The sequence below is a fragment of the Mercenaria mercenaria genome, chromosome 17, assembly GCF_021730395.1.
Source record: "Mercenaria mercenaria strain notata chromosome 17, MADL_Memer_1, whole genome shotgun sequence".
Lineage (NCBI taxonomy): Eukaryota > Metazoa > Mollusca > Bivalvia > Venerida > Veneridae > Mercenaria > Mercenaria mercenaria.
Genome location: NC_069377.1, coordinates 51,182,256 through 51,196,164, shown reverse-complemented (window position 1 = coordinate 51,196,164; position 13,909 = coordinate 51,182,256). Strand labels below are relative to the sequence as shown.

The 13,909-nt window shown below is 37.5% G+C and overlaps 1 protein-coding gene across 1 annotated transcript in view; it reads right to left on the bottom strand.

Moving 5' to 3' along the window:
• LOC123535725 (PAX-interacting protein 1-like) overlaps nt 1-13,909 on the bottom strand; it is a 38,213-nt gene that overhangs the window by 16,946 nt on the left and 7,358 nt on the right. Inside the window, exons 4-9 of the mRNA XM_053528158.1 lie at nt 8,667-8,727; nt 8,310-8,423; nt 6,673-6,858; nt 6,274-6,438; nt 5,167-5,824; nt 20-111 (exon numbers count right to left, since the gene is read on the bottom strand). Of these exons, the coding sequence (XP_053384133.1) occupies nt 20-111; nt 5,167-5,824; nt 6,274-6,438; nt 6,673-6,858; nt 8,310-8,423; nt 8,667-8,727 (1,276 nt within the window). The remainder of the gene's footprint in view (nt 1-19; nt 112-5,166; nt 5,825-6,273; nt 6,439-6,672; nt 6,859-8,309; nt 8,424-8,666; nt 8,728-13,909) is intronic.

The following is a 13,909-nucleotide window of genomic DNA, read 5'->3' as shown; positions in this document are numbered from 1 at the left end:
TGTCCAGTACAATACTAACCTTTTTCCATACAGATATTTGTTCCACATCTAATGTCTTTGGATAGTCGTTGATGTAAAATATACATCCAAGTAAACACATGTCCGCTGGTACTGAAAAAATACACATGAATACTCTTAGAAACAACATGCTTTTAATATTCATCCATTCCAAATTCTTTTCTAAAACTGATATTTATTTCAAAAATCACTTTTCCTCAGGAGAGGGGAATGATGACAAGTCTCGTTAAGCTGCGAAAATTGCAATGTAATAATTAAAATGGTGAAAATTGCGTTGAAATAAAACACTATTTTTCATTAATTTGTTTTAAATGGTATGGCTTATAAAGTTATGGATGTGGTTGGAAATTTGAAAAAAATATATAGTTTTCTGTTTCAGATAAAAATTTTGGACAGGACAATAAAGAACCAAAGCAAAGAAAACAAAAAACAAGAAAAAAAAGAAAGAAAAAAAAAACAAGATGGCCCTAGGTCGCTCACCTGAGAAACACACCATAACAGTGTAAACATGTTTGACCTAGTGATTTCATGGAGAACAAATATTCTGGCCAATTTTCATTTGGACTGGACCAAAAATGCAGTCTCTTGAGTTTAAATAAGTATTTTCTTTGATATGACCTAGTAACCTAGTTTTTGACCACAGATGACCCATATAAAACAAGAGGACCATGATGGTCCTGAATCGCTCACCTTCCCACATGACCCAGTTTTGAGAATGACGTCGTTTTTTCTATTATTTGACATAGTGAACTAGTTTTTGAGCTCATGTGACCCAGTTTTGAACTTGACCTAGATATTATCAAGATAAAAATTCTGACCAATTTTCATGAAGATCCATTGAAAAATATGGTCTCTAGAGAGGCCACAAGGTTTTTCTATTATTTGACCTATTGACCTGGTTTTTTATGGCACGTGACCCAGTTTCAAACATGACCTAGATATCATCAAGGTGAACATTCTGACCAATTTTTATGGAGATCCATACACAAGTATGGCCTCTAGAGAGGTCACAAGGTTTTTCTATTTTTAGACCTACTGACCTAGTTTTTGACCGCACGTGACCCTGTTTCGAACTTGACCTAGATATCATGAAGATGAACATTCAGACCAATTTTCATACAGATCCCATGAAAAATATGGCCTTTAGAGAGGTCACAAGGTTTTTCTATTATTTGACCTACTGACCTAGTTTTTGAGGGCACGTGACCCACTTTCGAACTTGACCTAGATATCATCAAGATGAACATTCAGACCAACTTTCATACAGATCCCATGAAAAATATGGCCTCTAGAGAGGTCACAAGGTTTTTCTATTATTTGACCTACTGACCTAGATTTTGATGGCACGTGACCCACTTTCAAACCTGACCTAGATATCATCAAGGTGAACGTTCTGACTAATTTTCATGAAGATCCCATGAAATATATGGCCTCTAGAGAGGTCACAAGGTTTTTCTATTTTTAGACCTACTGACCTAGTTTTTGACCGCACGTGACCCAGTTTCGAACTTGACCTAGATATTATCAAGATGAACATTCAGACCAACTTTCATACAGATCCCATGAAAAATATGGCCTCTAGAGAGGTCACAAGGTTTTTCTATTATTTGACCTACTGACCTAGTTTTTGAAGGCACGTGACCAAGTTTCGAACTTGACCTAGATATCATCAAGGTGAACGTTCTGACCAATTTTCATGAAGATCTTATTAAATATATGGCCTCTAGAGAGGTCACAAGGTTTTTCTATTTTTAGACCTACTGACCTAGTTTTTGATGGCACGTGATCCAGTTTCGAACTTGACCTAGATATCATCAAGGTGAACAATCTGAATAATTTTCATGAAGATCTTGTGAAATATATGGCCTCTAGAGAGGTCACAAGGTTTTTCTATTTTTAGACCTACTGACCTAGTTTTTGATGGCACGTGACCCAGTTTCGAACTTGACCTAGATATCATCAAGTTGAACATTCTGACCAATTTTAATGAAGATCTTGTGAAATATATGGCCTCTAGAGAGGTCACAAGGTTTTTCTATTTTTAGACCTACTGACCTAGTTTTTGACGGCACGTGACCCAGTTTCGAACTTGACCTAGATATCATCAAGATGAACATTCTGACCAACTTTCATACAGATCCCATGAAAAATGTGACCTCTAGAGAGGTCACAAGCAAAAGTTTACGGACGGACGGACGGACGCACGCACGGACGACGGACGCCGCGCGATCACAAAAGCTCACCTTGTCACTTTGTGACAGGTGAGCTAAAAAGTATATATAGTTTTCTGTTTCAGATAAAAATTTTGGACAGGACAATAAACAACCAAAGTAAAGAAAACAAAAAACAAGAAAAAACAAGAGCTGTTGGAGGACAGCAACGCTCGACTATTCAACAGCCTTGTCGACTGAATGAATACGAAAGTCGAAAAAGGGGCATAATTTAAAAAAAGCAAAATAGGGTTATGGAACCTGCATAGTGCTTATCAGCTCATGACAGTGGACAAGTGTGTGAAGTTTCAATCCATTCCCATTAGAGGGTACTGAGATACCAGCTTACATATAAGAATTTAACCCAAAACTCCTAAGTTTAAAAAGGTGCATAATTTGTAAAATGCAAAGTTGAGTTATTGACCCTTTGCACTGCATGTCATATCATGACAGTGAACAAGTGTGTGAAGTTTCAATCCTTTCCCATTAGTGGATACTGAGATACCAGCTTACATACAAAACCTTAACCAAAAAATTCTAAGTCGAAAAAGGGGCATAATTTTGTAAAAAAGCAAAATAGAGTTATGGAACCTGCTTTGTGCATGTCAGATCATGACAGTGAACAAGTGTGTGAAGTTTCAATCCATTCCAATTAGTGAGTACTGAGATACCAGCTTACATACAAAACCTTAACCAAAAAATTCTAAGTCGAAAAAGGGGCATAATTTTGTAAAAAAGCAAAATAGAGTTATGGACCTGTGCAATGTAAGTCAGTTTATCACAGTGAATAAGTGTGTGAAGTTTCAATCCATTCCCACAAGTGGTTACTGAGATACCAGCTTACATACAAAACCTTAACCAAAAATTTCTAAGTCGAAAAAGGGGCATAATTTTGTAAAAAAGCAAAATAGAGTTATGGGACCTGTGCAGTGTAAGTCAGTTTATCACAGTGAATAAGTGTGTGAAGTTTCAATCCATTCCCACAAGTGGTTACTGAGATACCAGCTTACATACAAAACCTTAACCAAAAATTTCTAAGTCGAAAAAGGGGCATAATTTTGTAAACAAGAGCTGTCGGAGGACAGCAACGCTCGACTATTCAACAGCCTTGTCAATTGAATGAATACAAAAGTTGAAAAAGGGGCATAATTTTGTAAAATGCAAAGTAGAGGTATTGAACCTCTGTACTGCATGTCATATCATGACAGTGAACAAGTGTGTGAAGTTTCAATCCTTTCCAATTTGTGGATACTGATATACCAGCTTACATACAAAAACTTAACAAAAAACTGCTAAGTCAAAGGGGCATAATTTTGTAAAAATGCCAAGTAGAGTTATGGGACCTTCACAGTGCATGTTAGATCATGACAGTGAACAAGTGTGTGAAGTTTCAATCCATTCTAATTAGTGGATACTGAGATATCAGATTACATACAAAAATTTAACCAAAAACTGCTAAGTCGAAAAAGGGGCATAATTTTGAAAAAAAAGAGAGTAGAGTTATGGGACTTGCTTAGTGCATGTCAGATCATGATAGTGAACAAGTATGTGAAGTTTCAATCCATTCCCATTAGTAAGTACTGAGATACCAGCTTACATACAAAACCTTAACCAAAAATTTCTAAGTCGAAAAAGGGGCATAATTTTGTAAAAAAGCAAAATAGAGTTATGGAACCTGTGCAATGTAGATCAGTTCATCACAGTGAATAAGTGTGTGAAATTTCAATCCATTCCCACAAGTGGTTACTGAGTTACCAGCTTACATACAAAACCTTAACCAAAAATTTCTAAGTCGAAAAAGGGGCATAATTTTGTAAAAAAGCAAAATAGAGTTATGGAACCTGTGCAATGTAAGTCAGTTTGTCACAGTGAATAAGTGTGTGAAGTTTCAATCCATTCCCACAAGTGGTTACTGAGATACCAGCTTACATACAAAACCTTAACCAAAATCGGGACGCGGACGCGGACGCCGACGCATGGGCGAGTGCAATAGCTCACTATTCTATGAATAGTCGAGCTAAAAAGCAGAATAGAGTTATGGGACCTGTGCAATGTAAGTCAGTTTATCACAGTGAATAAGTGTGTGAAGTTTCAATCCATTCCCACATGTGGTTGCTGAGATACCAGCTTACATACAAAACTTAACCAAATCGGGACGCGGACGCGGATGCCGACGCGGACGCCGACGCATGGGCGAGTCCAATAGCTCTACTATTCTATGAATAGTCGAGCTAAAAAGAAAGAAAAAAAAACAAGATGGCCCTAGGTCGCTCACCTGAGAAACACACCATAACAGTGTAAACATGTTTGACCTAGTGATTTCATGGAGAACAAATATTCTGGCCAATTTTCATTAGGATTGGACCAAAAATGCAGTCTCTTGAGTTTAAATAAGTATTTTCTTTGATATGACCTAGTAACCTTTTTGACCACAGATGACCCATATTCAAACTTGACCTACATTTCATCAAGGCAATCATTCTGACCAAATTTCATGAAGATCAATTGAAAAATACAGTCTCTATCGCATACTCAAGGTTTTTCTTTGATTTGACAAAGTTACATACTTTTTTAACCCCAGATGACCCATATTCGAACCTGACCTGGATTCTATCAATTCATGAAGATCAGTTGAAAAATACAGCCTCTATCGCATACACAAGGTTTTTCTTTGATTTGACCTAGTGACCTAGTTTTTGACCCCAGATGACCTATTTTCGAACTTGGCCTAGATTTCATCAAGGTCATTCTTACCAAATTTCATGAAGATCAGTTGAAAAATACAGCTTCTATCGCATACACAAGCTAAATGTTGACAGACGCCGGACATCGAGCGATTACAATAACTCACCTGTGCATTGCTCAGTGAGCTAAAAAAAAAAACCCCACCACTGTTAAGAAATGCTTTAAGCTAAAAAGACAAGACATGGAAACTTACTATTATCTGATGGGTCATGACCCCAGTACTGCGGCCATGGGGGTTGCTGAAAATATTGTGGAGGTGGTGGTCTCTGTAACTGTCCTGCAACTTTCTGCTGTTGGGACTGTTTACCCTGTTGTTTGTGCACATCTATGCTGTTTGTAATGTTCCGCAGCTTTGTCTGCTGTTGTTGTTGCTGCTGTTGTTGCTGTTGTGGGTGATGAGATGGCACAGAGTGAGCTTGTGGAATCCCTGTATGACCTCTGGGACCAGGGGGCTGTTGTGGCCCCTGGGGATGATGATGTGCCTGTGGCGGTTGTGGAAATCCTTGAGGATGCTGTGGGTGTCCTTGCCCTGGAGGATGTTGCGGATGCCCTGGACGATTCTGAGGATGACCTTGTGGGAGCTGAGGTTGACCTTGTGGATGCTGCATTGGATGGCCTTGACCTTGAGGATGACCTTGAGGCATCTGTTGGTGTGCTGGGTGAATTTGAGGATGACCTTGACCCGGAAAATGAGGCTGACCTGGACCTCCCATGTGCATAGGAAATCCATGTGCTTGGGGCGGTCGAGGAGGATGCAAACCAGGTCGGTAGCCTGCTTGATGTGCCGGAATGGTAGGATACTGACCCATGTATGTAGAATGCGCTTGCTGCTGTCTTGGCCCAGGAGGATCCTGAAAATGTACAACATCCTACATAACAACAAAACTGATAAAGAAAACATGAAACAATCACAATATTGTGGTCACGGCATTTTTAAAGAGAATGTCTCTAGATAAATATTACAGTCTCATATATTTTTCAAAACAGCAATGTCTTTCAAAATACCAAAATCACAAAACAGTATGCTTAAAAAAAAATATTTCTTTCAAGAAGCTGTTAACCCCAGATGCCATAAGGGCACTATTTCAGGAACCTGGTTAAAACAGCCAACCTTTTGATAGCCAGCTGCTTATCTTCCATATATAGAAGAATTACACATCCAAATAGGGTTTCAAACACACAGCAATGCGGGGAAAGCAATCACAAGTTATGGATCTCAACAAATTTGCCACAGTTCGAGTTACACACTGTAAGAATTCAGCGTTATATAATTATTTCTGTTGTCAGAAAAATACCTCACCTGCATTCTATTGTTGACAAGTTTAGCCAGAGCCTCTTTTGTGCTGGCACTTCCGGGTGTTCCTGGGCGTGAGCCCGTGTGGCCAGACTCTGTGGGTGAACGCCTCTCAACTACCGTAGGCGGCACTTGTAACCTTTGTGTCTCTTGACTAACAACAGGGGTTGTCTATAAGAAAATTGATTAAAGATTACACAAATGCTTTTATTCATTCAGTGGTATTACAAATATCAGGTTTCAATATCTTATATTTGTTATTTTTTATTAAACCTTTTACAATCGGTAAGCACAGTTTCATACAAAGAGAATAATGCTGCATATATTTTCATATGTACTATGTGTGTTGTATAATTTATTTATCTTCTCATTTCTTATTTGAAAAGCATAGAAAAAATGCTTTACCTCCATAGGTTCTTGTTTAGGCGGTGACTCTGGTTTAGGTGGTGATGGTGGTTTAGGACAGACAACCAGTCTGGGATGGTACAGATTCTCATCCTGCTTCTCTCCCTTGTCTAGACAATCACTAACCCAGTCTGGAGTTACAACTTTCACACTATCTTCATGTTTCATTGCCTCCTCATATTTCGGCTGAAAAAAAAAGACATCAGGGTGTATTTCATTTCAACTGAAATTAATTTATTTTAACTTTTAAATCATTTCAATACAATGTCAGTTTGTTTTTTTTCCTCCCGAACTGAATAATGCATCTGAGATGCAAAGGCAAATCCTCAACTGAGAACAATTTTTTGATAACTACAGTTAAGTATATACTTCTTTAGTCATTATCTACCTTTGTTATCTACAGAAAAGTTCACAGTTACTGGTGAAAAACAACAGAGAGCTGATACAGTAAGGCTGATTAACATCCCTTGTTAAAAAGTTTCAGTTACCTTGAAATAAGATAACAAGCAAATTTTATGAACTGGTATCCCCCGCTGAATGGGAAATGGCAAAGAAATATATCCAGTAAAAAGTTTAGGATGTTACTAAGAAGAAAATAATTTCATTACATTTGAACTTAAAAGAACAGATGTCTTTAAGAGAGCACCATCAAGTAAGAAATCTGGAACATGAGTGGGGACGTATGGAAAGACGCCGCCGAAGCTATATCCCTCTGCCTTCGGCCGGGGATAAAAACAAGAGTATCTTTTTTAAATATAGAACAAGAAGGATCACAATGCGGGTCATTGCAATGGCTTCTCATAAGCCAACAGAACTGGTTTACTGTAGCTCAATAAACTTGGGAGCTGAAATAAATCAGTCTTGTTTTGTTGGGTTTAACATCATATTAACACAATTATGGGTCATAATTATGGCAACTTTCCAGCTTTTCATGGTGGAGGAAGACTCCAAGGGTGCTCCTCTGCACATTACTTAAGGAACTGGCAGTCATCTGGACAGAACTACATAGCTCACACAAGCCAGCTGGAAGGATTCCTCATACAAAATATTTCTACACCCTAGAAATTTCAAATCCCGGCAGTGAGGGGCAAAAAGATTCCAAATCAGCCCTCTTAACCACTCAGCTACTCCGAAACTTAAATGAGCCGCGCCATGGGAAAACCAACATAGTGGGTATGCGACCAGCATAGATCCAGACCAGCCTGCGCATCCGCGCAGTCTGGTCAGGATCCATGCTGTTCGCTAAAAGTTTCTCTAATAGCAATTGGTTATGAAAGCGAACAGCATGGATCCTGACCAGACTGCGTGGATGCGCAGGCTGGTCTGGATCCATGCTGGTCGCAAACCCACTATGTTGGTTTTCTCATGGCGCGGCACAAATATTATCTAGTATATATAACTACAACAAGTATAATATTTCATGGGCAACATGCTTATATAAACAACCAGGTTGTTGCAGGTTCAATCCCTGCTAAAATGTTCATGACCAACATTCTTCATAAGATACCAGAGTCCGACTCAAATGTGCTTCAGTGTTCTTCACCTTCCAGCTGAAATGACCTGGTATAAACTTATTACTAAGTTTAAATATACCAGAAACATATACATACTGACCACTTCTAGTTTAACATACTGACCCCTTCTAGTTTAGCTGTTATCAGATGTGTACATTTTTCTGTTAGGTTTCCTCCGCAACGCCCTCCATTGTAAACAATCATTCCCCATAGTGACAGCCAATCCGATTCTTCTAGCTAAAATTAAAACATTTAAAGTGATTTTCATCTCTCACTAACTTTACTAACATAGGGAAAAATGATTATACATAAGAATGTAAAGTATATGCTACCAGACCACTGCTTATCCAGTTCTGTATGTAAGTGTTAATATTTAAAGACTCGCAATGATGTTACAGTACTTAAAATGTCATGCACAAATGAAGTAAACAAATAAAATAACTACTAGTAGTAAACAAATAGTTCAATCTTCTGCTATACCTGTGAGGGGCAGGCAACTACACCAGAAAACACTCTTCCTTCTGGTGCAAACAAATCCTTGCTGTTTCCATGTTAAGGACATAAAACTTTTCTAAATACATGTATATAACACTAAATAACATTCCATATTACATTGCTTAAATCATTTTATTTACCATACATGTCATACGTCCCGGATTGTCCGGGATTGTCCCCGAAATGACATACTCGTCCCGCTGTCCTGGACAGTGTTGAAATGTCCCGGAAAATTAAAAATACAGAAAACAAGAGCTGTCCGTAAGACAGCCAAGCTCGACTATTTGAAATATTGTCACAGAAGCAGGAAATTATTACCCAAAATGTTAAATATCAAGAGTTTTAAGTTCGAAAGGGGACATAATTTGACCAAAATACATATCAAAGTTATGGGACTTGGTGCTATCAACTAGTTTTATAACCCCGAAGAAACATGTTACGTTTCAATTCAATATCTGCATTAGTTTTGGGGATAGTAACTTGCATGTAAAACTTTAACCAGAATTTTCTAAGTCCAAAAGGGGGCATAATTTGCTCAAAATACATGTTAAGAGTTATGGAACTTGACCCAGTGAGGTTGGTAATTGACCTAGAAAAAGAATAAATAAGTTTCAAAGCTATATGCCTTTTGGTAATAGCTGTATGTACTTGCACGCAAAACTTTAACCAGGATTTTCTAAGTCCAAAAGGGGGCATAATTTGCCCAAAATACATGTCATAGGACTTGGTGCTATCAACTAGTTTTATAACCCCGAAGACACACGTGAAGTTTCAATTTAATATCTGTAGTAGTTTTGGAGATAGTTACTTGCATGTAAAACTTTAACCAGGATTTTCTAAGTCCAAAAGGGGGCATAATTTGGCCAAAATACATGTCAGAGTTATGGGACTTGACCCAGTGAGGTAGGTAATTGACCTAGAAAAAGAAAAAATTAGTTTAAAATCTATATGCCTTTTAGTAATAGCTGTATGTACTTGCACGTAAAACTAACCAGAATTTTCTAAGTCAAAAAGGGGCATAATTTGGCCAAAATAAAGGTCAGAGTTATGGGACTTGGTGCTATCAACTAGTTTTATAACCCCGAAGACACATGTGATGTTTCAATTCAATATCTGCATTAGTTTTGGAGATAGTAACTTGCATGTAAAACTTTAACCAGAATTTTCTAAGTCCAAAAGGGGGCATAATTTGCTCAAAATACATGTTAGAGTTATGGAACTTGACCCAGTGAGGTTGGTAATTGATCTAGAAAAAGAATAAATAAGTTTCAAAGCTACATGCCTTTAAATGATAGCTGTATGTACTTGCATGCAAAAACTTAACCAAGGTGTGACGCCGACGCCGACGCCAGGGTGAGTAGAATAGCTAGACTATTCTTCGAATAGTTGAGCTAACAAAAACAACCCCCCAAAAAACTAGTTTTTTTGGTCTATAAATTGTTGAATTTTACATTAATAAAACACAATAAACAGTCCCCGGTATCACATTGTTTATTCCTAATTATCCGATATCAGTTTCATGCCCTCGAGCGGGACACATGTTGATTAAGCCAGCTCCGATCAACACTCGTATTGAATGCGCACTGTGATCTTTTGATGACCCAGATTAATTTACAGTCAGCTATTTTGATGACCCTGATTATGAACTGACAGAATTATGCAATCAATAACAGTTTTATGATAATTTAATATTAGGAACAATAGCCGAAATTCTCGTTTTTAGCACGTAGGCGACGAAGCTACATGTAGCCTTTATGGAAGAAATGGCTGAAAACTGTACATTAAACGATAATCTTTTAAAATGTAGATTGATTGTCACACATATTCTAAATTAAAATTTTGACTTTGTCGACTGATCCATGAAAATTGACCCAACCCGAAATATTTTATATCGATTTTATCTAGATCTACAATTGTAGATTTATTTTATTCCTTTGAGGATTCCATTTTATTAATGATTAGATAAACGTTAAAGCTTTAAAATGATACCAAATAAGCTGGATTCTAAATCATGATGACCAGGTTAATTCTTCGTATGTAGTAAGTCTCCTAATTCTGTTCACCTCGGGAACGCAACCAATTCACGTGCCGAACTATAGACGTGAGTTACCCTGATGCCATAATTTTTCAGGACATTTCCGGGATTCTGAACTAAAATTTCTGGGATTTTTACCCTTTGTCCGGGACATACACCATGACATTAGTATTCGTCTGTTTCATGCATAAATATCATAAAATTACATGTAGTTTCCGGAGATAAACATTGTTTACTCACTTAGGAATAATTTGCTGCAAATGTCGTCTAGCTTTCTAAGGGAGGTAAATCAGGGTAATTCACGTCTATAGTTCGGCACGTGAATTGGTTGCGTTCCCGAGGTGAACAGAATTAGGAGACATACTACATACGAAGAATTAACCTGGTCATCGTGATTTAGAATCCAGCTTATTTGGTATCATTTTAAAGCTTAAACGTTTATCTAATCATTAATAAAATGGAATCCTCAAAGGAATAAAATAAATCTTGTAGATCTAGATAAAATCGATATAAAATATTTTGGGTTGGGTCAATTTTCATGGATCGGTCGACAAAGTCAAGATTTTAATTTAGAATATGTGTGACAATCAATCTACATTTTAAAAGATTACAACCTTTTAAAATAATTATCGTTTAATGTACCGTTTTCAGCCATTTCTTCCATAAAGGCTACATGTAGCTTCACCGCCTACGTGCTAAAAACAACGAGAATTTCGGCTATTGTTCCTAATATTAAATTATCATAAAACTGTTATTGATTGCATAATTTTGTCAGTTCATAATCAGGGTCATCAAAATAGCTGACTGTAAATTAATTTGGGTCATCAAAAGATCGCGGTGCGCATTCAATACGAGTGTTGATCGGAGATGGCTTAATCAACATGTGTCCCCCTCGAGGGCATGAAACTGATCGGATAATTAGGAATAAACAATGTGACACCGGGGACTGTTTATTGTGTTTTATTAATGTAAAATTCAACAATTTATAGACCAAAAAAACTAGTTTTTTGGGGGGTTGTTTTTGTTTTCTGTATTTTTAATTTTCCAGGACATTTCAACACTGTCCGGGACACCGGGACGAGTATGTCATTTCCGGGACAATCACAGACAATCCGGGACGTATGACATGTATGCCTAATGACCTAGTTTTTGAAGACACGTGACCCAGTTTTGAACCTGATCTAGATATCATCAAGGTGAACATTCTCACCAATTTTCATGAAGATCTCATGAAAAATATGGCCTCTAGAGAGGTCACAAGGTTTTTCTATTTTTATACCTACAGACCTAGTTTTTGACCATACGTGACCCAGTTTCAAACTTTACCTAGATATCATCAAAGTTAAGATTCAGACCAATTTTCATGACATTCCATTGAAAAATATGGCCTACAGAGAGGTCACAAGGTTTTTCTACTTTTAGACCTAATGACCTAGTTTTTGACCGCAGCTGACCTAGTTTCAAACTTGACCTAGATATCATCAAGATGAACATTCAGACCAACTTTCATACAGATCCCATGAAAAATATGGCCTATAGAGAGGTCACAAGGTTTATCATTTGACCTACTGACCTAGTTTTTGACAGTATGTGACCCAGTTTCGAACTTGACCTAGATATCATCAAGATGAACATTCAGACCAACTTTCATACAGATCCCATGAAAAATATGGCCTATAGAGAGGTCACAAGGTTTATCATTTGACCTACTGACCTAGTTTTTGACAGTAAGTGACCCAGTTTCGAACCTGACCTAGATATCATCAAGATGAACATGCAGACCAACTTTCATAAAGATCCCTGAAAAATGTGACCTCTAGATTGGTCACAAGGTTTTCTTATTATTTGACCTACTGACCTAGTTTTTGAAGGCACGTGACCCAGCTTCAAACTTGACCTAGATATCATCAAGGTGAACATTCTGACCAATTTTCATGAAGATCCATTGAAAAGTATGGCCTCTAGAGAGGTCACAAGGTTTTTCTATTTTTAGAGCTACTGACCTAGTTTTTTAACGCAGTTGACCCAGTTTCAAACTTGACCTAGATATCATCAATACAAACATTCAGACCAACTTTCATACAGATCCCATGAAAATTATGGCCTTTAGAGAGGTCACAAGGTTTTTTTATCATTTGACCTACTGACCTAGTTTTTGAGAGCACATGACCCAGTTTCGAACTTGACCTAGATATCATCAAGGTGAACATTCTGACTAACTTTTATGAAGATCCATTGAAAAGTATGGCCTCTAGAGAGGTCACAAGGTTTTTCTATTTTTAGACCTACTGACCTAGTTTTGGACCGCACGTGACCCAGTTTCGAACTTGACCTAGATATCATCAAGATGATTATTCAGACCAAATTTCATAAAGATCCCATGAAAAATGTGACCTCTAGAGTTTTTTACACGTCCCGGGGACTCACGGTTGGAATATTTTGGCATCCTTTTCCAAAAAGAATGCTTACAATTACGAACAAGAGCTGTCGGAGGACAGCAACGCTCGACTATTCAACAGCCTTGTCGATTGAATGAATACGAAAGTCGAAAAAGGGGCATAATTTAAAAAAAGCAAAATAGGGTTATGGAACCTGCATAGTGCTTATCAGCTCATGACAGTGGACAAGTGTGTGAAGTTTCAGTCCATTCCCATTAGAGGGTACTGAGATACCAGCTTACATATAAGAATTTAACCCAAAACTCCTAAGTTTAAAAAGGTGCATAATTTTGTAAAATGCAAAGTTGAGTTATTGACCCTTTGCACTGCATGTCATATCATGACAGTGAACAAGTGTGTGAAGTTTCAATCCTTTCCCATTAGTGGATACTGAGATACCAGCTTACATACAAAACCTTAACCAAAAAATTCTAAGTCGAAAAAAAGGGGCATAATTTTGTAAAAAAGCAAAATAGAGTTATGGAACCTGCTTTGTGCATGTCAGATCATGACATTGAACAAGTGTGTGAAGTTTCAATCCATTCCAATTAGTGAGTACTGAGATACCAGCTTACATACAAAACCTTAACCAAAAAATTCTAAGTCGAAAAAGGGGCATAATTTTGTAAAAAAAGCAAAATAGAGTTATGGATCTGTGCAATGTAAGTCAGTTTATCACAGTGAATAAGTGTGTGAAGTTTCAATCCATTCCCACAAGTGGTTACTGAGATACCAGCTTACATACAAAACCTTAA